Consider the following 22088-nt stretch of genomic DNA (forward strand, 5'->3'; position numbering starts at 1 on the left):
TTTGATGACCATGCCAGATATTTCTGACAGAAGTTATGCCAAACCTTTGACATCTATCAACATTGACACTGACAAAGTCCTTAAAGTGTTACAATCACTGGACCAGTCCAAGTCTCCAGGCCCAGATAGGGTACACATCAAAGTACTCAAGGAACTCGGTGAACACGTCACCCCAATACTCTCAAATGTGTTCAATGCATCTCTAGAGGAAGGAAAAGTTCCCTCTAAGTGGAAGCTAGCAGATGTAGTTCCATTGCACAAGAAGGGAGATAAGACAGCTCCAGGAAATTACCGTCCAGTTAGTTTGACGAGTGTGGTGAGCAAAATAATGGAAACCATGGTGAGGGAAGAAATAGTGCAGCATATGAATGAAAATAGTCTGTGGTCAGAGCACCAGCACGGTTTTCGCAAAGGAAGATCTTGTTCATCTCAACTTCTCGAAGTGATTGAAGATTGGAGTAATATTCTGGACAATGGTGGTAATGTGGACTGCATTTACCTCGACTACCAAAAGGCTTTCGATAGTGTTCCGCATGAAAGACTGCTGAAGAAATTGCATGCTTATGGTATCCAAGGGAAGATTCTGCTTTGGATTAAAGCATTTATATCTAATAGGAGCCAGAGAGTAAATGTCAATGGATCATTTTCACATCATGTACCTGTTACCAGCGGAATTCCTCAAGGGAGTGTGCTCGGCCCCGTTCTCTTCATTATTTACATTAATGATCTCCCCGAGGTTATATCTGGTAACTCATCGACAGTCAAAATGTTTGCAGATGATACCAAACTCTACTCTTCTGTTAACAATAACAATGATGGTGAGGTGTTGCAGCAAGACTTGGACAGTCTTTCAAATTGGTCCAATACATGGCAACTCCCCTTTAATACGTCAAAATGTAAAGTGATGCACTTAGGTAGAAAAAGTTCAGACAGGATTTATAAAGTGCAGAAAGATGGTATGATTTCCGACATTGCATCAGTATCGGAGGAAAAGGACTTGGGAGTTACATTCGATGATAAACTCAAGTTTAATCAGCAAGTCGGAAGAGTTGTCGCTGCAGCAAACAGAAAACTTGGAATGATCAGACGTACCTTTTCATCTTTTGATCAAGAAGGATTCCTACTTCTGTACAAGACACTAATAAGGCCTGTCTTAGAATATTCCTCATGTGTATGGCATCCTATCTACAAAAAAGATATTGAGAAGCTTGAAAAGGTGCAACGAAGAGCAACTAAACTTCTGACTCCATTAAGGGACCTCAGCTACCCTGCACGCCTCCAAAGCCTGAAACTGCCTACACTTGCCTATAGGAGACACCGAACAGACATGTTGCAGATCTTCAAATTATTGACCGGTATTGACGACTTCTGTGCAGACCAATTCTTTACACTGTCTAGATCAGAGAGAACACGTGGACACAAATTAAAAATTCATAAGAATCGGGTTCGTTCAAAGCTGAGACAAGGTGTATTCTCTCAGAGAGTTGTTACTCAATGGAACAATCTACCAGATGAAGTTGTGAACAGTCAAACTGTCAACATGTTCAAATCACGTTTGGAAAAGGTGTGGAAAAGGTCCTTGAACATGTACAATCCAGATGAAAATTTTCTTTGTCCATGCTCTACCCATGCCACTCAACGCCAAATAAGTTTTAGGTACCAACGTTTGGATACAGAGGGGCAAATAAGTTGTGTATAACTTTATGCCTACTTCCAAGGTAAATTCCAAGGTAAAAAACTCTCATTCCAATTCCATCGCCCTCCCGTACCGTTTGGACAGCGGGAGGTGCGTGGTTTCTTGTTGTAAGTTGTTTCAAGTGGCCACGTATTCTGACCAATTTTCCCTCTATTATGCCAAAACTGAACCCAGAAAATCGTCAAATCTTAATTTCTTATAGTCCATAAAACAAAACTAAATCATTTACTATGTCCAAAGACTAGATAGGGAGAAAATAAGTAAGTTATAACTAAGGTCGACGGAGCTTTCTCGAGAGCAATTCCTTGATCTATGAAAAACGCCCAAATGAAATGCGCATGTGCGTGAGTCACATGGCTGTGACAAATTCGTCCCGAATAGTTCTTTTTGTATATAAATATTGACCTTTTAAACCAATATTACCAAATTAATAATTTAAAATAATTTTTATAAAAGTAAACAGTATTTTTGTGAATAAAAAAATGAATAAAAAGAAACATTTTTGACATTCTTTAATTTAAATTTCAAACATTTTGTTTACCAATCAAGATGGCAGCCTCCATGCGTGCAAATTATTGTTTTCGTGTGATAGGAAATGCAGTTTTACGAAGAAACCATGTATGCATTTCAAGAGTTAATCCAATTTTATACAGAGCTGACAAATTTATACCGAAAAATGTAAGTTTTTATACAAAGACCCCTTCAATAATCCATTGTAGGCCTAGTAGTAGAAGTGAATTTAAAAAATCAATTAATAACAGACCCACGTGTTCAATTTCATGTTTGTAGAAATAATATTGTACTCTAACGTTAAATTACAGTTTTACTTTACTTACTTACTTGCTTTTCTTTAAGTCCTCGATGCTGTAGGCTTGAGTTGAGTGCCTGTTCATTGATCGGAGTATCTCCTCTGGTGGTAGTACAGTATCCATGACCATGCCCATGGTAAAAGTTTCTAAAACAAAATAGGCCTATATATACCACTCCTAGTACCAATGAGGTCCAAACATTACATGTATGGACCTCATAGGCGACATCAGTGGAATTGCGGGGTTAGAAATCTTTGAGTACAGGATATTTCGATATTATTTCACAAGTACGCTCTCTATTTCTTTTTTTGGCCAATATTATAATTAAGGATCGTAAATTCATTGTAAGCAACAAAAATAAAATGAAAGATATTAAGGGAAACTTACATTTTGACGACTTTTTCCTGATTTTCTTGGCAGTTGCTCTTCACTTCTGACTCGCGATCGAAGCTGTTATGCAGATCACGTGATACGCTTTCTCGTCAGGTGATCGGTTGGTTATTCTTTTCGCCAGACGTTGATAATGATATATTTCATAACGCTAGCATTCATCGCAAATTCAGGTGAAAGCGATTGGAGTTAACAGCGCAAGCTTTAAATTTTTCAAAAAATAAAGTTTAATTTATTGCATAAGTTTCGCGCCGGACATGAAGGATCATTTGGTCCCATATTGGCGTAATGCATAACGGGGGGGGGGGGGGGTGTCCCTACCACTTCAACGACTATAGCCAGAAATTATGATTTTTTTTCTCTCCTAGCTTTTTTAACAAAAATACCCCCCCCCCGAAAAAAAAGGGAACTAGTGTTAAAGAGAAAGAGAATTATGATAGAGGAACACAAAATACTTTTTTTTCAGCTTTTATTTATTCGACTTATAATCCCATAATCAAATATTAAATGGGGCTTCCACAGTTTTTTAAGCCCGGGGCCACTTACATGAGTGGATACCATATGCGCGACAAAAAAAAAATCTTTTTCACTGTAGGGCACGTTACGTACGTAACGTGATAAGGGTGTCAAAAACACAAAAATAATGAAAAAGGGGTATATCTATTTCGCTAGGAAAATTACGTGTTTAGGGTCGAATTTGAGGGGATGATAAAACAAGATTAAAATGTTTTATAAAGGATGTCCTTGTTTTCCCCAACACCTCGTGTTTAGAGTCCAATTTGCGCAAGGTGTAGAAGCTAGGTGGGGTCGTACTAAGCCAATTAAAGGTAAAAAAGCCGAAGACCGAAGGACCCGTAACAATAAACATTCCTGTACTTGTGCATTTCAGGGAATATTTAAAGAGTATCGTTTTGTTTCCAATTCTTGTCAAGGGTACGGTACACGTCAATACTTGTTAAGGGGTGCATTTTCAGAATCAGGAAATTACGTGTTTAGGGTGCTTTTTGAGACCCCATGATCGCGCATGGTATCCACTCGTGAATGGAAGTGGCCCCCGGCTTTTAAAGTCAATTCATAAAAATATTCCTCCTCGGGATTTGAGCTTTCTTTCATGAAATATCAATCTTTTTCGTGATTACCAAAAATACTTAAAATGTCATTTTTTTAAATCTTTGTATAAAGCTTTAGCTCATGCGTTGCGCCTGCAATATTTTAATGTTGAGATACAACTTTATGCTTTTAATGAATTCCTAAAAACACTAAATTCTCAGATCATTTGTCGCAATCGAATGATTGGAAATGAATGATTAATAAGTTTCATGAATAATGTTTAAAATGCTTCTCTCTATAAGTTTTGAATATTTAAAAAAAAGTCAGCTCGTGGTTTTTGCTCGCAATATTTTGATTAGTAAGAAGTTCTTGTATATGCGAGTTTGATAGATAAATAGAGAGAGGGGGAGGGTCCCTCAGCTACTTGTCCTCGCTTATTCCAGTTTTTTTTATTATGCTCGTACGTGTTGTGAGGTTTTCAAAGTCTTCTTTTTCTCACCCTTTTTATTGTCTCGGAGCTTCCCTCTATTTCTTTGCTACGATGTCATGATAGCCCTTCTTACTTGTTTCAATTCTTTTATGTTCTCATTTCACTGAAAACATAATTATTAAACTGACGTAGAAGACTTTACAACAAAATTTTGATATTGTTTTTTCTTGTTTGTTTGGCTTTCTTTTTTCTTCTCCTCATTTCTTGTTTTTTTTTCTTCTTAGTTTCCTTTTCCTTATTTTCTCTTATTTCATTTCATGAGGCATCCGCCAACTTATATACAACAACAAACATATTTAGAGGCCGATATCCAGTGAGGGGGCGTGGTGGTATGCCCCTCGATCTAAAAAAGGAGGAAAATAGAAAGGAAAAAAAGAAGGGAAGGGGAAAAAATAAGAAAAAAAGAAAGACGATGATGGCAATGATGATGATGATGAAAATTATCTTGGTGAAGATGATAGTGGTGGTGATGGTGGCGGTGATGATGATGATAATGATAATGATGGTGGTAGTGGTGATGAAGATGAGAATGAAGTTGGTGACGATGCTATGATGATGATGACGAGATGTAATTTTGTTAAGTTGTCTTTAAAAAAATAATAGTGCACAGGCGAAATCATTTAAAGTTTATTATGAAAATAGCAGAAAAAAATGATTTGAAAAATTGTACCGTTGCGTATCCAGTGGAAAATCCATCCCCCACCAAAAAAGAAAAAAAAAGTGAGATTTTGTTTTGTTATTTGTGACGGCGTAGGTCTATGCGAGCAGCTATGGGATGGGAAAAAAGTAAATGAAATGTCAAGAAATACATGATAATGACTTTTATTGTACATTCAGTATATCAGTAGATAACTTCATACTCTTTCCAAAAAAGAAAAAAGTCGGTATATTATGGACCATTAAACATGGGCAGTTGCTCTGTATATATTATGCAACTGCTCGTGTGTAGCGGTAAGTTATTCACTGATCTACATAATTCATGCGGCGCACGGCGCGTGCGCAATGTTTAATAATTATTGCTGTGAACACAATGAATGTCATCAAAAACATAATCTCACAGATCAAATAATGCCAGCTCGACGTGCAAAATAAAAAAAAAATATATATTTTCTGCCCTGATAATTTGGTAACCTTATAACCTAACCCAATTTCTAAGTATTTTAAACATAAACAGGATAACTACAGACAATGATTTAAATTAACTTTATATTCTTTTGCGAAAATGAATATGAAGGACAGCTTTTTGATAAAGAACACAGTTTTAGAGTGTTAGAGCGCGATTTATACCTACAACCGCTAAATCCTGTCACTGTCGGTATGAAGCAGTGATTCCATCAGCTTACGGTAATAATTTTTGCAACACGGGCGCCAGTCCGAGAAACAGACAGGCATTTGCCCAAACGGACAACATCTCAACCTCTGCTCATTTCTTTTTGCACGGGCACATAAATCTCGACGTAACCCATCACATTTCTCCCTATTTTCTCCCTTTTATTTTCCATTAATTTTTCTTTCGTTCACTTTTTTCTGTCTTCTTTCCCCAATTTTTTTTACCCATCACATTTCTCCCTATTTTCTCTTCCCTTTTATTTTCCATTAATTTTTCTTTCTTTCACTTTTTTCTGTCCTCTTTTCCGCTTCTATTTTTGTTCTCGTCTCACCGCTTTTCCTCATCCCCCAGCCTCCGACGCCCGTGCAGATTCGCAAACAATATCAAGAGTATGTCTACTTGCAAGGGCGGAAATCTCTCCCCAAAGGTAGGGGGACCAGGGGCTGGAAAATTTGACAAACAAAAAAAAGGTTTATCACCCCCTAAAGAAGGTCATCTTAACCAAAAGAAATTTGACAAGCAAACAAGCAAAAAAAGGGGGGCATCCCAAAAGATCGTCTCTTCAAAATGTTTTATTTCTATTTTGAATGAAATGACCAAAAATAATAGGGGGATATTTCATAATGTACCCCTTACTATTTTGGGTGAGGGGTACATGTCCCCCGGCCCTGGGATTTGCGCCCATGTGGGTGGGGGTGTTGCGCCTCCCTATCGGGATCATATCACAGCGAGTATACACTCTTCCATATGGAAGAGTGTTTACTCTCTGTGATTTCGATCTCACACATATGAAAAAAAAAATAGAACAGCTAAGCCTTGATCACAGGCCAAAATGCCTAACGATTTCTCGTTAGGCATAATTTTTTTTTTCCCAACTCACCCAAAGTCACATTCCATCCTACAAGGGCTTGTCTCCCAAAGTAGGTAGGATTTAAAGGCGTCTTGTCTCCGGAAAGATCGAGACTTCACTGACGTTGATGTTCACATCAACGGGACAGACGTATCCCCATACTCCGGTACGGGTGTAGGATTGGAGCTGTGATTTTCCTAATTTCTTTTTCTGTCATCTCCATCCTGCTTGCATACTAGTAGGCCTATATAGCAAATTGTTAGCAATAGCCCTGGTTTTAATTTGTGAGACACACCTACTCGACTTTAAATCCTAGTATCCTAAAAAAAAAAAAAAAAAAAAAAAAAAAAAAAAAGCATAGAAAAGAAAAAGAAAAAAGAAAGGAAAAAGAAATGTTTGAATTTTACTTTTTTCCATTTTAAGAAAACAAACGTTAATAATATGATATGTACTATGGCGAAAATAGTCAAATTGACTGGTTGCCAAATAAAAATAAGAACCCCCCCCCCCCCTTCTCCGCGGCATTAACAACTCTCGTAAGGGGCGCTCCATTTATAAATAGAGTTGCATGAACAGCTGTCTATGGCGACAGAATCGTAGGCAGAATTGTTGCCAGAAGCGTGGGAATTTGGAAGAAAATTCAAGAAAAGAACCGGTGAGTACCGATTTAAGAGTAATTATACATTCATTAACGTTTATTGAATCATAAGAATAAAGATTTTTTACGGAAAGAAAGCTTAGTTCTAAGCTAGGGCTGCCCAAATGCGCGTGAGTGGAGTCCCAGTTTCTTAACACGGGTAAGTATTGCGGTGTCGCCTAGAGTGATATATACCGGTACTTACACGAGAAAGGACTGGCAGTTTTGCAGTCATAATCTTTCATATAAATCTAAAAATCCACGAGTACCTATAGATCTAGAATGAAAGCCATATGCATTACCACCTGCTTGTTGGAAGAGTCCGCCCAAGCATGCCAAGGGCACTCATTCAGAACAAGGCACTCATTCAATGAACAAGGTTATAAATTATTACCTAACCCAGGGAGTGCCGTCCCGCGTAGCGGTCCGGCGCCCAGGAGCTTATTGTGTATTTGCCCATACTCACAGAACAAGGGTAGATTATGGTCAATATATCTAGAAAGATAAATTGTGAAAAGAGAAATTATGCACTTACCACGATTATATGGATGAAGGTCTAACGAGTGGTAGAATCCTGGCATCGATGCACAGACTGGAACCTCAAAAAATTGAAAAGTTCTCTCCTTCTCCCCAGTCTCGATCTGCCGTTTTTGTTATGAATCATAACAAAATGGCCGATTGAGACTAGGGTAGAAGGAGAGAACTTTTTGTTTTTTTGAGGTTCCAGTCTGTGCATCGATGCCAGGATTCTACCACTCGTTAGACCTTCATCCATTAAATCGTGGTAAGTGCATAATTTCTCTTTTCACAATTTAACTTTCTAGATATGTTGACCATAATCTACCCTTGTTCCGTGAGTATGGGTAAATACACGGTAAGCTCCTGGGCGCCGGACAGCGGTCCGGCACTCCCTGGGTTAAATATAACCTTGTTCTCAGTTTTATCTCCATGTGTGGCAAAATAAAGGGTGGCAATTTGGGCTTATTTTCTTCTTCTATGGGAAAAATGCTTGATTTTCTTACACTGTTAGTTTCCAATACAGCTATTCATCATATAACTTGGCTCTTATGTAAATATGACTCTTTAAATTGTTTTTTCTTAATTAAAAATAGAGATTGAAAAATGAAAATTTTCTTGCCATATTACTTTCCACCAATCGAGGGCGTACACAAAAATATGCCCAAAATTCAAGTTTTTGAGTGCTCTGGTGAATACAAAAATTATTCCCAAGTTACTAATGAAAAATAAATTGCAACTTTATGGAAATTAGTAATTTTGGTCAAAAAAGTGATATTTTAATGAGACATGTGCTCGGCTGTGCGACCCGCCGAGCATCTCTATTTTACTTTTCTTTAAAATGATACCCTACAGGATATGATAATGGTTCACATGGAGGTGCAGTGCCTTGAAAAGTGGGGCAAGGTCAAAATTCAAAAGTTTGCAAAAGGACACAATATTGAAAGTCACAGATCTTTTTTCAGTGGTGATGAGTGAGTTTCTCAGCAGTTTCTTTTAAATGTTTTCTTGCACCGTAACATTACCATTAACATGGAATCAAACGCAAGAGTCTGCGCAAGCAAAAACATAACAAACAAACAAACATGCATGGGTAATTTCAAACCACGACCCAAACCATGTTATCTCCCAGTATCATCACTGCAGAAAGCAGGGGCTTAATTTGAACGGATTTTCATCTCTATTGACACAGACAAAAGAATCATGTTCTGTATTGACCCATCATGACTATTTCTGTTCGTTTTGCAGCTTTTCAATTTAGACCTCATCCAACACTTTTGAATCCTGCTTTTTTCGTGATGGCATGATCATATCAAGCATGGTATAATTTTAAAAGAGAATTAAATGATCTTTTGAATGATATCAAATATACATTTTAATCGGGAGTTAGGAAAAATTAACGGTCCATGTTTGTCCACAGACCCCCTATCATCAATAAAAATACAGGAGCTTGACCCTGGAAAGAAAGAAAAGGAAAAAAGTTCAGTGGAGGTTTTCTCCTATTCAAAATTGCACACAAAATGGCAAACCGGAATCGAAGCGGGCACATGCACGAATTCTAACTGAAGTTGGCGATCAAAGGATTTGCCCGAGGCAGTTCACCCTTTTGTTCACATGATTCAAGTCGCTAACTTTAGTCCATATCAAAATAACTTGGATTTGCCATAATTTTGATATGGACTGAAGTTGGAAAATCCTTTTTTTGCCATTATGATTCCTTTTTTTACCATAGTTGGCAGCTATGAATCATCAATCATTAGTAGATGATTCCAGGTTCTTTTCCTTTGAAAAAATATCAGCATCCAGTCTCTTCACTGATAAAAAGTAGATTCACAATAGTGAAAACAGGTATATTATGAGCACATGCACAAGAAACAAAGAACAACTGAACATGACATGATGCCATCACATACCTGTTTTCACTTCTACCAGTTTTAAGATGAGTATTCACGGTCATTTAAAAAAAAAACTTACAGTTTTGATACTCCTCTTTAACTCCTTCCTCTATAACGACCTCCTTCTTTCTTTCTCTTGCTCTCTCTCCCTATTTTTTCTTCCCTTCATCAGATCATAAGTAACATTGGTCAGCAGTCAATCTCAACTTCGGTTCTAAGATGGGATGAGATAATTGAAGGGACAGAAGCAACCAAACCACAGATCAGGCAGGAGGAGCTAACTGAGGATGAACTTCTTGAGGCCATTGAGTACTTGAACAGTGAAGGTGCGTAGCATACTAAGAAACACACAAAAAGGGGAAATTAGTGAGGGTTATCCACACCAAGTACTTTAGTACTTGTCCCAAGAGCAATAGCTGTAGGAGTTTATATAATTGTAAATCTACAGAATGCGGGTGGTTACTGCTTTTACTTGAATAAAATTGGTGTGTATTGTATGTTTTGAAATAATGTGGATCCTTGCTTTGTGATAAATCTCCCTCAGTTCAGAACCATGGCTCGTCATCGTACGTTACTTATGACTGCTTATGACTGGTCTGACACACAAAATTATGTGAGTCACTGCCTGGTCATGTGTACCTCCTCAGTCCTCAACCAATAGTATTAGGATCCATTTTGCCATGTTTTATTAAATGGTCATAATATTTAAGGCCTTGTTCAGACACAACACCACAAAGTAACAGTTGAATTTCATGGCTTGAGTCAAAAGAGTGCATTTAAGGAAATTTACAATATCCAAGCTGCTCTTATTTTATAACTACCATGAAGTAAGTATTTTTAAAATATGATAAAAAATTTTTTTAGAATATGATTACAATTTCTTTTAAAAATATGATTACAATTAAAAAAAAATATATAATTACAAGTTTTTTTTTTAAATGTGCTTACATTTTTTATATTAATTTTTTTTTTTTATTATGATTACAATTTTGTTAATATTATATTTTCAAAAAATATGATTACAAATTTTGTTTAATATTACAATTAAAAAAATATTATTTTTTTTTGTTTCAGAGTACATGGAGCGGTATGGAGATAAGCCAGTATGGGCCAACTATAAGAGAAACCATAAAGGAAGGATACCCCCAATGGTGAATAATAATCTTAACATTTGAAAAATTTCTTTCCAAACTACTTATTCTCCATTTTTTTTCAAAGTCATAAAAACAATACTTCCCATTAATACAGGTGTGCATTTTTCATTATTTCTCTCATCAGTAATACATTTGTTCATAACATCATGGAGGGGTTTGTTTGTTTGCACAGAAATTCAGCTAATGGAATGCAACAAGCTATCCCACGTATTTGATAAATCTGTACGTGAATTTCAGAAACCAAATTTTAGTCGGGGTATAATACTGTATATTAAGCCATTTTCAGGAAGGAGTTACATGTTAAGTACATTTTTAGTGGTTTGGTATAGATTATGTATTACTAAGATAAGTTATTGTATTATATATGTTTTCAAAATTGGTTATCTGTATGCTGTGCTTCAACAATCATTTTAGTAGAGAGGATTGTATTTAAAATAGTAATTCATGGACAAAATTACATGGGGGCCTGGGTGCTTTCTCCCATCCCCCCCAAAAAAAATGCTTGAAAGAGCCCAGGTGGGTGTTTCATAAAGCTGTTCGTGAGTTCAGAGTGACTTTAAGAATGACTAGTAATGCTTTCTTGTTTTAAATGGTATATTCCAAAATGTTCATTTGCGGAGGTTAAGCGTAAGAAAAGTTCACCAGTTCTTAAAGGCGCTCTTAACTTACGAACAGCTTTATAAATACCCCCTGGAAAATCTGGATTCACTGTGCACAGTGCATAAGCTTATCCAATGTTTCAGATTTAGGCAGTAGCTTGTGAAAAGTAGCCCCTGAAAATTATAAATCAATATTTGCTTGTAGTTCATATTGTCTATTTTTGTGTGGGGGTATATGGAAATGTGTAGTCTTTCAACAGTTACCACTGACTATACACATGTATAACACTGTTTTCAATCTGTCTTTTTTTCTTTCAGAAAACAAGGAAGACATGCATTGTAAGTATCATGATCCTCATTTCTCTAATGCTTAATCTAAGTTTTGTGTCAGTCCATGATAAGTCTAATTTCATACACATATATTGAAGTATCTGATGGCCTCATGTACATGTAGCCACTTGGTGTAAAACCAGTTGGTCTAATTTCCATGTTCTCTAACACCACTATGGCTTTATTCCATAAGTCTTTTAGCAAGCTCAGTCTGTATTGCCCATTAACAGCCATTCATCACTAGGTCTTATACCTACTTGAACAAGTAATAATAATGATAATAGTTAAAATTATATAGCACTTCATACTTTGTGTTTCTATAAGCACTTTACATAATGATTATCATCATCCTGGTCATAGGATCCATCACTGTGCCATACATAAAGTGCACCATCTCCACTCCCTAGGGAGCATCCTGGCCAGGCAACCTTTTTTGATCAGTGCACACATGATCAAATCATAATGATGTTCACATTCTACTGGGTACCCACTTAACACCTGGGTGGAGAGTGAAAAATGTGGATGAGTGCCTTGCCAAATTTGTTTTATTTTGCGAGTGGTGTACTTCAAAGTTTGTGTCAATAGGGTATGGTCTATTTCCACTTCCACTAATCTTGTATATCAAGTGGTCTTAGACAAGGTGGTGGTTAGATATCTTCTGAAAGCTGATGGAAGGAACCTTTGTTGAAATGGAAATTAGACCCGATAGTAAAAAGAGAAATTTGCATTCCTTGCTTATTCTTTTTCCACAAGTTCAACGGAACATGTGTATTTTAGTAAGTTTACTTTTCCTGTTGTTACATGTATGTGGTCACTTATATGAAACTGTCTTACTAAATTATATTTTTAAACACATCCTTGTTTTAAAGTTTGCCGCTCTCTTGCTTATTGAAAGTCATCTTGCATGGGAAGGCAGCGTAGCTCAGTCGGTTAGAGTGCCTGTTCCGGATTAGATTGTAGATCTCAACGTGCATGGGTTTGAGTCCAGCAGCATGCTGGAAGATGTCTAACAAAAAAAACTGATGCTAGCGTTGTGTGTTAGGGTGCCTCACCGCTGTGTTCAGTGAAGGTGTGAATGCAGTTGGAAAACACTCCGTCCATCGGAAAGGACGCAAATGTTGGTCCCGTGTATAGGAGAGTCACAACCTATGCACGTTAAAACCAATACACTATTCGTCAAAGAGTAGGGTGTTCACCCGGTGTATTGCACCTGCCGGGCCCTGGTACTACAATACTGCAAGAATCTTCAGGATTGAAAGAGGCAGTCATTGTAGCTTGAAGAGCTTGAAGAATAGCTTATTCTTGCTCTTTGTGTAACTTGTGTACTGCCATCTATAGATGTGTTTTTGCCAACCTAGATAAAGTAATGGTGATGCAGATGATCTGTACAAAGAGATGTCATGAATCTCAAAATACCCCCCCCCCCTTCTCTATCTCTGTGCAGTATAGTATATTTAGAGAATATGGCGAATTTGGTTACAATTAGCCCAACATTATGGCCTAAACTGTTTGTTTTGCTTGTGGATAAAAAGGCAATCTGCCATTTTACTCATTTACCCCCCCCCCCAAAAAAAAAAAAACCCAGATTGGTTAGGTGCTGTTTCTGTAACTTGTATGCTGCCATCTGTAGTTTGATGATTATTAATATTAAAATGATTTGATGATACATGTTCATGTATTTTTTCTGGGATTTTTTTTTCATATCTGTTTAGTTGTAAAAGATATATAGATATAAAGTTAAAACTGCAGTTAGTTTACTTTGTTCAATGATGAACCCATATCAGGTTCACTTTGTGTAAATAGTTGCTTACCAATATCAGGTTTACTTTGTGTTAATAGTTGCTTACCATTCTTTGTCTTTTTTTCAGAGAGGTTATGGAGAGAAGCAAAGAATAAGTGGTAACCCGTGTCCAATCTGCAGAGACTCTCGTCTAGTATTACACTATAAGGTATGTGTCCTTCAATGAAGCTTTCAATAAAGCCTGTCAGGGGCCGGTTTCATAAAACTTGTTATATTAACAAATGTGTGATAACGGTTAAAAGCTTCTGAAATATTTCATTCTGATTCGCTTGCAGAAAATTTGTAATGGATATGATAAGATTTTATTCACTCTATCGACCCCTTCTCGGGGTGTGAGAGTACAACAATTATAAACAACATTTAAACAAGAATTATAAACCAAATGCATGCGTACATTGTATGCAAGCAGTCAAAACTTTATATCAATATAATACATCACATTATACAGTCTAAGTACACAAGAAAACAAACTGGTCGTTTCACCAGCCTACATGCACCACTTCGAGTACGAGCTGAACTAGAAGTACGGTACTACAAATTAGAAATTGGGCATTTGTTATTGTAACAATTTCGTTTGAAACGGGACCCGTTTGGTCTAATTACAATGGTCCAATCATCACTTGGTCTATCAAAGTTTAAAGAAGAATGAAACCTGTAGAATGGGGTATAAGCTTGTGTGAAAGCAGGAAATGAAAGAATAAGATCAACAAAAGTTTTTGAGTAAAATTGTACAAGCAATAAGAAAATTAGGTGGAATTGGAATATCAAGAACACTAACACTATGGAGATCCTCCCATTGGCAATGCGAACAAGATCAGTGATGTCACACCTGTACATCTCTCTCCTTTGGACACTGAAAACATACCCAAATCATCATCTTTTTCGCTCATTCTAATGATGAGACAGACAATTCATTCATAACATAATATTATGAAACATGTATGGCAGGTCTTGTGGTAGATTAGGTGAAAAAAGATAATCTATGTAAAATATGTACTAAAGTGATGGGGAAGTTGTATTTTGTTCGCATTGCCATTATGGGAGTTTCAGGTCACATGACCAATGTCAAAGGTCATTTAGGGTCAATGAACTTAGACGATGGGAGGGGGGGAATCAATATCAGAATCTTAACCTAAGGTTAAGTTTTTGAAATGTCATCTTAACTTAGAAAATATATGGACCTAGTTCATGAAAATTAGACATAAGGTTAATCAAGTATTACTGAACATCCCGCTTGAGTTTCATGTCACATGACCAAAGTCAAAAGTCATTTAGGGTCAATGAACTTTGGCCAAGTTGGGGATATCTGTTGAATTACCATCATTTCTTTGATTGTTTATGGATCTGATTCATTAAACTTGAACATAAGAGTAATCAAGAATCACTCAACATCCTGTGTGAGTTTCAGGTCACATGACCAAGGTCAGAGGTCATTTAAGGCCAATGAACTTTGGCCAAGTTGGGGGTATTTGTTGAATTACCATCATAACTTTGAAAGTTTATTGGTCTAGTTCATAAAAATGGACATAAGAGTAATAAAGTATCACTGAACATCATGTGTGCAAATGTCAGGTCACATGACCAAGGTCAAAGGTCAATGAACTTTGGCCATGTTGGGGGCATCTGTTGAATTATCATCATAACTCTGAAAGTGTATGGATCTAGTTCATAAAACTTAGACATAAGAGTAATCAAGTATCACTGAACATCTCATGCAGGTTTCAGGTCACATGACCAAAGTCAAAGGTCATTTTGGATGTTTTTAGGGTATTATTAGATTGCTGTCATAACTTTCAAAGTTTATGGATATAGTTTATTAAATGTGGATATAGGGGTAATCAAGTATCACTGACAAGTCTTAGGCCGTGCATGATCGAGGTCAAATGTCATTAACTGCCAATGAACTTAGTATCGTATCATTATATGAATGGTGTTTTTTGTGAATAATTATTTTATAGTAGTTTTCAAAGTCAGCACTGCTGCTATATTGAGTCGCATGATTCAGGTGAGACTGCCAGAGGCGCTCCACTTGTTTTTTTTATAATTCTGTGTAAGATTTGTTCACTTCTGTGAAGATTTCATTTTCCATTGTTTCCAGGAGGACCAGAGGTTATCTTTAATGTGCTTTGTTTCTATTTGAACAGAATGTAAAGCTATTGGAACAATTCATCTGTCCTCATTCATGGAATATCTACTCGACATACAGGACAGGTAAGGATGCCTATTCTCCAGTCTTCATTAAAGGGGCAAGTCAACCCAGCAAAAAGTTGATTTAAAATTAAAAGAGAGAAGTCAAACCAGCTTACAGCTGAAAATTAGATGTCAAAATCAGATGTCAGATAAGAATGTTATATGACATTTTAAAATTTCATTTATTTGCACATCCATGTTGGTATGCAAATGAGAGGAACTATGACGTAACCCATTTACTATTTCTCTTGTATTTTGTTCTATGAAACTTGGAATATTTTTGTTCTCTTCTCATTAGAATGAAACAAAGTTTGATTCCTTCCTGATCATGTGGAATTACCATTGTTTTAACCTACTGTCATTTGTTGAAGAGTCTCACTATTGTCAAATCTGCAAAAAAAATGAAATATTGTACAATTAAACAATGAAATTTAAAAAATAGTGAGTGACATAAATTCTCTTCTTTTTATATCACTTTGATGTGCTTATACATGTACCTTTTGGGGGGAAAATATGGAATTTTAGAATATCTTAAATTTTCATATGTTTAAAGCTACCGACATTGTCTGTTTGATTTTTCTCTTTTCAGTTTCATTCAAATCAACTTTTTGTTTGGATATATTTGACCTTTAACGTCACTGTAACCTCAGTTAATGCAAGACATTAGTTATTCCATGTTAAACTTTTGGGTAGTACAGTGTATTTGTCGATAATGAAATAAGGAATCCTCTCATCGATTGTAAAACAATTGAACGAAACTATGAAATTATTAAAAGCTGCAAATGCTTTTTTCTTTCACATGCTTTGTTAACACTATGTCATATAGCATGATGATGTGCATTACAATAAGATCTAAAATGAACAAAAAAAATGTTTAAGCTAGAGACTTCTTTATGGTGGTGACAAGGTAGTTGCGTTGTAGCTGTGTTGAGGACTCAAAAAGACGAAACGTGAATTGTAGGTCAAAAATTTAGTGTATACAGTCCTGAAACAATCTGGGACTAAGTCTAATCTATTAGTGACGATAAACAAGCAGTCAATAAACCGTTGTAAAACTTTCTATTTCCAACATAACAATTGAGATATTCAGGTGGTAATATGGTCGTTGATCAGCGCAGCACAAGAAAATAAGTCATACCTGCTTTCGAGAGGAAATCAATTTCTCTGACAAAGCAAACTTGAAAAAGAAAATATGTTGACATCGCAACGCATCTAACAACGCGTTGCAGGTTGATGCAAAAGGCGCACAACTCTGCAACCAGCGATGTTACATAACAATAACGTACATAACAATCACATTATTTACCACAGCTGGAAGTGAATAAAAATAATGTGATAACTTCGAACATTGGCAAATCTTTGGATTTTTCAAAAAATAAGAATTTTTATGCAACTGAAAGAAGATTAAAGATTGAATTAACACAAGTAGAATGCTTCTTTGCAAGGACTTGTATTTGAAGCACTTACATGTATTTGAAATTAGCGATGGTTGGAAAGAGTGTTTATCATGACAAGTGATGGTCGAAAATCTTTTGTAGTCAGACCTGATCAATGCTGACCATCGTAGCTAAACCCTGCTAGCAGAAGTACAAAAGAAACTGAGGATTAGTTTTCAAACACAATTCAGTTCACATACAAATATTTTCCTCTTTTTAATAGGATTTTTAGGTAAAGTACATCTTTTCCAACTTGACCAATTTACCCAACTCGACAACAAATCTGTTACTACCCACTTAAAAAACAAACTCTATTTTTTAAGAACTCATTTGTTTTCTCTGAACCTGCATATTGGAATATCCTGCCACTTACATGAATAGATCTTTTTTTATCTTATTTTTTCTTTATATTATTATGATTAATGATACAGGTAAGTTTGCCTAATGACTAGGTTATGCACCTGCAGTCCTGCACCTCTACCTATTTCTTACATTCACTGCTTCATGTACAACCCCTTCCTCACGATCTCTCTCTCGTCCCCTCTTGCTGTTTTTATGATTTTATCCATTGCTTTCCTCTCCTAAAAACATTCTTCTCCCCCTTCTTCTTCCTCTTCTTTTTCTTCTTCTTCCTCTTCTTCTTCTCCCTCTTCTTCTTCTTATTCCTCTTCTTCTTCCTCTTCTTCTTCCTTTTCTTCTTCCTCTTCTTCTTCCTCTTCTTCTTCCTTTTCTTCTTCCTCTTCTTCATCTTCTTCTTCTTCTTCTTCCCCTTCCTCTCCCTCTTCCTTTTCCCCCTCCTCCTCCGGTTCCTCTTCTTATTATGATGATTATTATTATAGGTGTTGTTTTTATTCTTATCACTATAAATATGTTTGAAGGAAAAAATTCTTGAGTGCAAATTTAGGACAGAAATTACAAATATATTATTCATTTAGTTAAATCTTTCTATCCTTTTCGATGTCAAGTACCTGTACAATAAAACAGATATATTGCTGATAGTAGTGAATGTACTTTATAAGGTAAAGAGGAAGATGAGAAACAGAATAGATCATAAATAGAATAGAAATATAAAGAAGTCAAGATAGCAGAGTAAGAAAAAAAAAAGAACCCATACAACTTTCTGATGAGAATAGAATATACTGTAGATACTTAACTTATGGCTTCAATAGCTATCAGATATTTTCAATGTTAAGCAGTGTCATGAGCCCCATAACATTAAGCTTAGCAATTGATTATAAGATTGATTACATATATTATTGTGTAAAATCAATCGTGAAAATTGGCCACGCAATCAATCGCGAAGCTTTATGTATTGGGTCCTGGTAAACTCTCCTTTAATACACCATGGGTCAGTTTTATTATGTATTATAGAATGACCGCATAGTAAATCAATTTTAGTGTCTGTCAGGGGCTGATATGTTATTCTTTCTGTGGCATTTATAGTGTCAACGGCCATGTAAATCTCCTCTGTTTTCTTTTATTTTGGCATGCCTGTACACAATATGAAGGTCAAGTTTCAAGGGGTTAGATACCGCATGATCAAGTAGACTGTATGAAGTTGGTTGATACTTGATAGCCACTTGGTCCAATGTCATTTGGTCTAACACCAAAATCACCGACTGCCACTATGGCTAAAATCCCATTTGGTCTATGTGGATCCTGACTATTTACGTTTCAACCAGAGCGTCTTGGTTCAAATCCGAGCCATGGCATATTGTACATAGCTCCAATAGTCCACACTTTACTTCATTATATTTGCAGTTTCTAATTTTTTTGAACCAGTTTTGTAATATTTTGCTCAAACCCGTTGATCTGCAGATTTTGAACAAAATGAATGTAACAGCTGATTTTGAACCCATGAATGTAGTTAATTCATTTTTCTGCGTCTTCTCATTGACCTTATGTCCCCTTTTCTACTTCTTTTCTTAAGCATATAATGAACTCACTGTGACTTCATTTGTTAAAGAATTATTTTTAACATTTATTACCATACTTTACCTAATTTGCAATTTTTAATGTTTCTTTATCAGGTTCCGCATCCAATTTTTTAAATTTGTTTTTCTTATGCTACCCTATCTATTGGTCTTCCCTCCCCTTTTTTTCTTACATTTTGCCCCCCTCTCCTTTGTCTCTCTCACTCATCAATCCTCATTGTTTCCTTCCTCCCACTCATTTAATTTCTCCTGTTTAACTTCTCTTTCATAAATACCTCATGTCTTCTTTCTAAAAATTGTTTTCATTACCTCTACCATTTTTGTCTTGCCTGCATAGCAGAGCGAGACTATAGGCACCGCTTTTCTGGCGTCATCAACATTGAAATCTTAACCAAGGTTAAGTTTTTGAAATGTCATCATAACTTAGAAAGTATATGGACCTAGTTCATGAAACTTGGACATAAGGGTAATCAAGTATTACTGAACATCCTGCCTTGGTTTCAGGTCACATGACCAAGGTCACAGGTCATTTAGGGTCAATACACTTAGACCATGTTGAGGGAATCAATATCGAAATCTTAACCAAGGTTAAGTTTTTGAAATGTTGTCATACCTTCGAAAGTATATGGACCTAGTTCATGAAACTTGGACATAAGGGTGATAGTGTATCACTGAAGATCCTGCGTGAGTTTTAGGTCGCATCACCGAGGTCAAAGGTCACTTAGGGTCAACAGACTGACCATGTTAGGGGTATCTGTGGAATTGTCATCATAACTTGAAAATTTTATGGATCTAGTTAATGAAACTAAGACATAAGAGTAATCATGTATCCCTTAATAACTTATGCGTGTTTCAGGTTACATGACCAAAGTCAAGGGTCATTTAGGGTCAATGAACTTTGGCCATGTTGGGGGTATTCGTTGGATTGGCATCATAACTTAAAAGTTTATAGATCTACACGTGTAGTTCAAGTATGAATGATTGTTTTGCATATGTCTGAGTTCACATGATCATGGTCAAAGGTCATGTTGGATAAATGGACATAGTATTTTATTATCATATGAGTTTTTTTCTTTTGTGAATTATTATTTTATAGTAGTTTTCAAAGTCAGCACTGCTGCTATATCAAATTGCATAATGCAGGCGAGACTGCCAGAGGCGTTCCACTTGTTTCTATTGCTTCTCTTTGCTTTCTTTTTATTCCGTCCTCTGTAATTTTGTTTTCCTCTCTTTAGTCTTTGTTATTTTTTCTTTCCTTTATTTCAACCTGTTTTATACTGAACTCTCTCTGGCTTCACTTGTTTTCTTGCATAACATTTAGTTTGCATTCCTCATCATAATTTTTAGGTGCTCTTGGAATTATTAATTAATTTCCATTAAGGACATTTCTACTTATAAAAGGAAAGAAATGCAGAAATATTGAAAGAAGATTTGTGCATGAAAAATCAGAGGACATTCTGGTTAATGAATAAATGAGTGATGTTTACAAAGAATCATTCTCTATGACTGTATAATTCATCTCACTTTACTTATTATTTTCTTTCTTCTATGACCAGGATTATGTCAGAAGCAACATAAGATACTTTGTGCATCAATTGAGAAAGCAAGAAGATATGGTATGTTTGAATTTTGTTGGTGAGACACTGAGAGAGAGACAGAAAGAGTGAGGGCAAATGAAAGAGCACATAAAAGAGATTTATTTGTTAAGAATTATATTTGTAGTTGATTGCCGTATTTAAAGAAACTTTTAGTTTACCAATAGCTTGAACTTTGGCAATGAAGGAGAAACAGGATAAAAGACTGAAAGAAAGTTATACTGTTCATCAAATACAGGTCATCTAGATCATAGATTTTCTTCTTGAAAACAAGATAGATCTATATCTTGAAACATTGTATCCCAATTCTGTACATGCATACAGTACCCTTAGTTTAGCTACTATTCCTCTTTATATTACAGTATTCTTCTTTTAAAGAGTATCTTATTTCACCTTTGTTGCTAGGTAATACAAAATATGGACATACATGTGTAATGACCATAATGTGCTTCATTCTTCACTATAATTTTGAGAAAAAGAGAAGTAAAAATGTGCTTTGCTTTTTTGTCTTTCCTCTAGGGGTGTTGCCTTATTCCGTACCCAGCATCGAGTACAATTATGAAGATTACTACCAAGATGAAACTGCACAAGTCGAAAAAAAGAGATCTGTTGACATTTGACCTTTGACCTCAAAGAACATGATATGAGATGCCATTAAGTAGGAACTCCACCAAAGGGAAAAGTGGAGATCAGTTGAAATTTGACCTTTGACCTTGAACAACACAATATGAGATTCTATGAGCTATGAACTCTACCAAAGGAAAAGGGGAGATCAGTTGACATTTTGACCTTTGGCATCATTAGGTGCTATGAACCATAAACTTTCTCTCTCTTGAATTTGGCACCACTGCTTTTTGGGGAATCAAGTTTCTATCAGGGAGCCATTTGCTGCACCCAGGTTTAGAGCCCCAGGGGTGGGGGGCAGTCAAATGTATTGCTGTACACATGCGTGGCCAAATTATTTCCAAACACCCCCTAAACAAGTTTTCTCTGTGTGCAAAATAACCCCCTAAACAAGTTTTTGCCGGCTTTATTTATACATTCTGGCCCCTAAAGAAGTTGTCGCTAGAATATGACCCTGGGGAAAAAGCTTGGGAAAAGCATACCCTAAACACGTTTGGCTATTCTTTAAAAAAAAGCTTTGGAAAAAAACATACCCTAAATACGTTTGACTCTGCGATTGACCATTGACCAGTCTTTCAAAACTACCCCTCTTTTTAAAATCAGTGTTTTTGATACTCTTAACGAGTCCACGTGCGGCCCGAGTCCAAAACAGACACGTTTTTTGGTCACGCGTGTGTACAGCAATTTATTTGACTGGCCCCCCGGGTTTAGAGCAGTAAGTATGGGAAGGACATCTTGCTCTAGGATAAAAGATATCCAGGA

At 36.2% G+C, this 22088-nt stretch overlaps 1 protein-coding gene across 1 annotated transcript; it reads left to right on the forward strand.

Annotated features, from left to right (window-relative positions):
• Positions 1 to 2232: 2232 nt before the first annotated feature.
• On the forward strand, positions 2233 to 21839 carry LOC121428848 (28S ribosomal protein S18b, mitochondrial-like). Its single transcript, XM_041625715.1, has 8 exons — positions 2233 to 2374; positions 9836 to 9989; positions 10738 to 10814; positions 11735 to 11755; positions 13615 to 13695; positions 15692 to 15758; positions 20664 to 20723; positions 21222 to 21839. Exons 1-8 carry the CDS (start codon positions 2246 to 2248, stop codon positions 21320 to 21322), a joined length of 690 nt encoding a protein of 229 aa, XP_041481649.1. The 5' UTR covers positions 2233 to 2245; the 3' UTR covers positions 21323 to 21839.
• Positions 21840 to 22088: the final 249 nt, after the last annotated feature.

The sequence above is a fragment of the Lytechinus variegatus genome, chromosome 15, assembly GCF_018143015.1.
Source record: "Lytechinus variegatus isolate NC3 chromosome 15, Lvar_3.0, whole genome shotgun sequence".
Taxonomy (NCBI): Eukaryota; Metazoa; Echinodermata; class Echinoidea; order Temnopleuroida; family Toxopneustidae; genus Lytechinus; species Lytechinus variegatus.

What these genes read in the sequence shown, in the direction of transcription:
- LOC121428848 (XM_041625715.1), top strand. Translation starts at nt 2,246, where the DNA reads ATGGCAGCCTCCATGCGTGCAAATTATTGTTTTCGTGTGATAGGAAAT. An exon ending in TGAGTACTTGAACAGTGAAG is followed by an intron (nt 9,990 to 10,737) that starts GTGCGTAGCATA and finishes TTTTTGTTTCAG; the next exon opens with AGTACATGGAGCGGTATGGA. An exon ending in TGAGAAAGCAAGAAGATATG is followed by an intron (nt 20,724 to 21,221) that starts GTATGTTTGAAT and finishes TCTTTCCTCTAG; the next exon opens with GGGTGTTGCCTTATTCCGTA.